This window comes from Sinocyclocheilus grahami, unplaced genomic scaffold (assembly GCF_001515645.1).
Source record: "Sinocyclocheilus grahami isolate Dianchi unplaced genomic scaffold, SAMN03320097.WGS_v1.1 scaffold81.1, whole genome shotgun sequence".
NCBI lineage: Eukaryota > Metazoa > Chordata > Actinopteri > Cypriniformes > Cyprinidae > Sinocyclocheilus > Sinocyclocheilus grahami.
This window is the reverse complement of record NW_015505260.1, coordinates 1,731,453-1,732,938: the sequence shown is the minus strand read 5'-3', so window position 1 is coordinate 1,732,938 and position 1,486 is coordinate 1,731,453. Positions and strand designations below refer to the sequence as shown.

Sequence of the window (1,486 nt, the reverse complement as noted above, 5' to 3'; positions counted from 1 at the left end):
AAAACCCATTATAAACGAGGCATTTGTTGCATCCAGTGGGGACATAATTACAGATTATAATGACTTATACTGTCTTTTTACGCATTGCATCGCGCCGCGTAAACATAAAACCATGTCTGCATTTGTGATCAGAGAAACGACAAAACAAGCACTACTCTACACTGCTCAAAACTCGCTTTTCTCGAATTCGTCAGTGGCAAATTCTTTAAATATGAAGACTTGCAGTCTGTGAGTCAGAACAGCCGGCATTGTAGTCTACTCTCCCAGCATCAAGAAACAGTCCTCCATAAAACGAAGCAGATATCGTCCTCTTTTGGAAGGCCAAACAAAGTAGTTTCGCTTTCACAACGAAGCACACAACGTCTTCAGGACATGGTGGCAGCGGCAACAATACTACAGCGAGAATAAAAGTTACGCCTTCTTTCTTTGCGTGAACATTTGGGCGGCGTTATGCAAATCTTCCCACATCGTGACGTAGACATGTGGGGGTGTGTTAGAACGAGCCATTTTAGGAAGGTGTGGCTGACTCTGAACTTTTATAAAGAGTATCTCTTTGGATTTGAGACTTTAGTCTTTGCAACTTTACAGATCTTCTTTATGCACCAAGAGCTTGTAACACTCCAAAGAGAAAGGAAAACATGAAATCGCATCATATGACCCCTTTAAAGATCAGATGTTTGTACATGAACATGAAGCGATCTTTAACAGACATCTTACAGACCTATGTGTGGGAATCTGGGTATGTACATCTTCATGTATATTTGGCAAGAATTAAAGGTGAGTACGATTATTTATTCTTTATTGAGACAAACCTGAAATTTAGATTTTTGAAATTCACTTGGGAAAATCATTGTGCTTTTTGTATTTATTAATGACACGTACTACTGTACTTATGTCTGCGTATAATAAATAATAATAATATTTCAACGATATTATTAGCATTATGGTAAGGGGTAGGTTTAGGGTTGGGGTAGGTGTAGACGTTAATAAAACACAATCTAATAGGTAGAAAATTCAATTCATTGTTAGCTTCCGGTTTTCGCTGTATCCCTTCTAGCCACAACCCAATTTCTGCCAGTTTTGGGTTTGTTGGCGTGTTGGGCGGAGCGCGCATGCGCAGACAGCTCACTCTCACACACTCACTGCAGGAGCACGGAGACCTCAGGACACTGGATGAATAGAGGGAGAATAACCGTAAATGTCCAGATGGGAATATGTGGGTAGAGCATGGCGACGTCCTAAAGAAGACAAAGACTTTTTAGATAGCGACACCTCCACTGCCTCTTATAACGCGGGACGTAGAGGATCATTGAGGAGAAAACAGCCGAATTCATATAATAATAGTAATATGGGGTACCAGAATGGATGAAACTCTCTGGGCAGAACCCCACTTTTATTACCGGATCGGCCCGAAATAGATGTGAAAATAAGCCCAACCGAGTGTTTGAACAGCGACCTGACACATGTATGTTACAAAATCTGATCT

At 40.9% G+C, this 1,486-nt stretch overlaps 1 protein-coding gene across 1 annotated transcript in view; it reads left to right on the top strand.

The window, feature by feature from the left end:
- Positions 1–723: 723 nt before the first annotated feature.
- The window catches only part of LOC107586444 (calmodulin-regulated spectrin-associated protein 2-like), a 42,998-nt gene continuing 42,235 nt past the window's right edge, over positions 724–1,486 (top strand). Inside the window, exon 1 of the mRNA XM_016273812.1 lies at positions 724–739. Within this exon, the coding sequence (XP_016129298.1) occupies positions 724–739 (16 nt within the window). The remainder of the gene's footprint in view (positions 740–1,486) is intronic.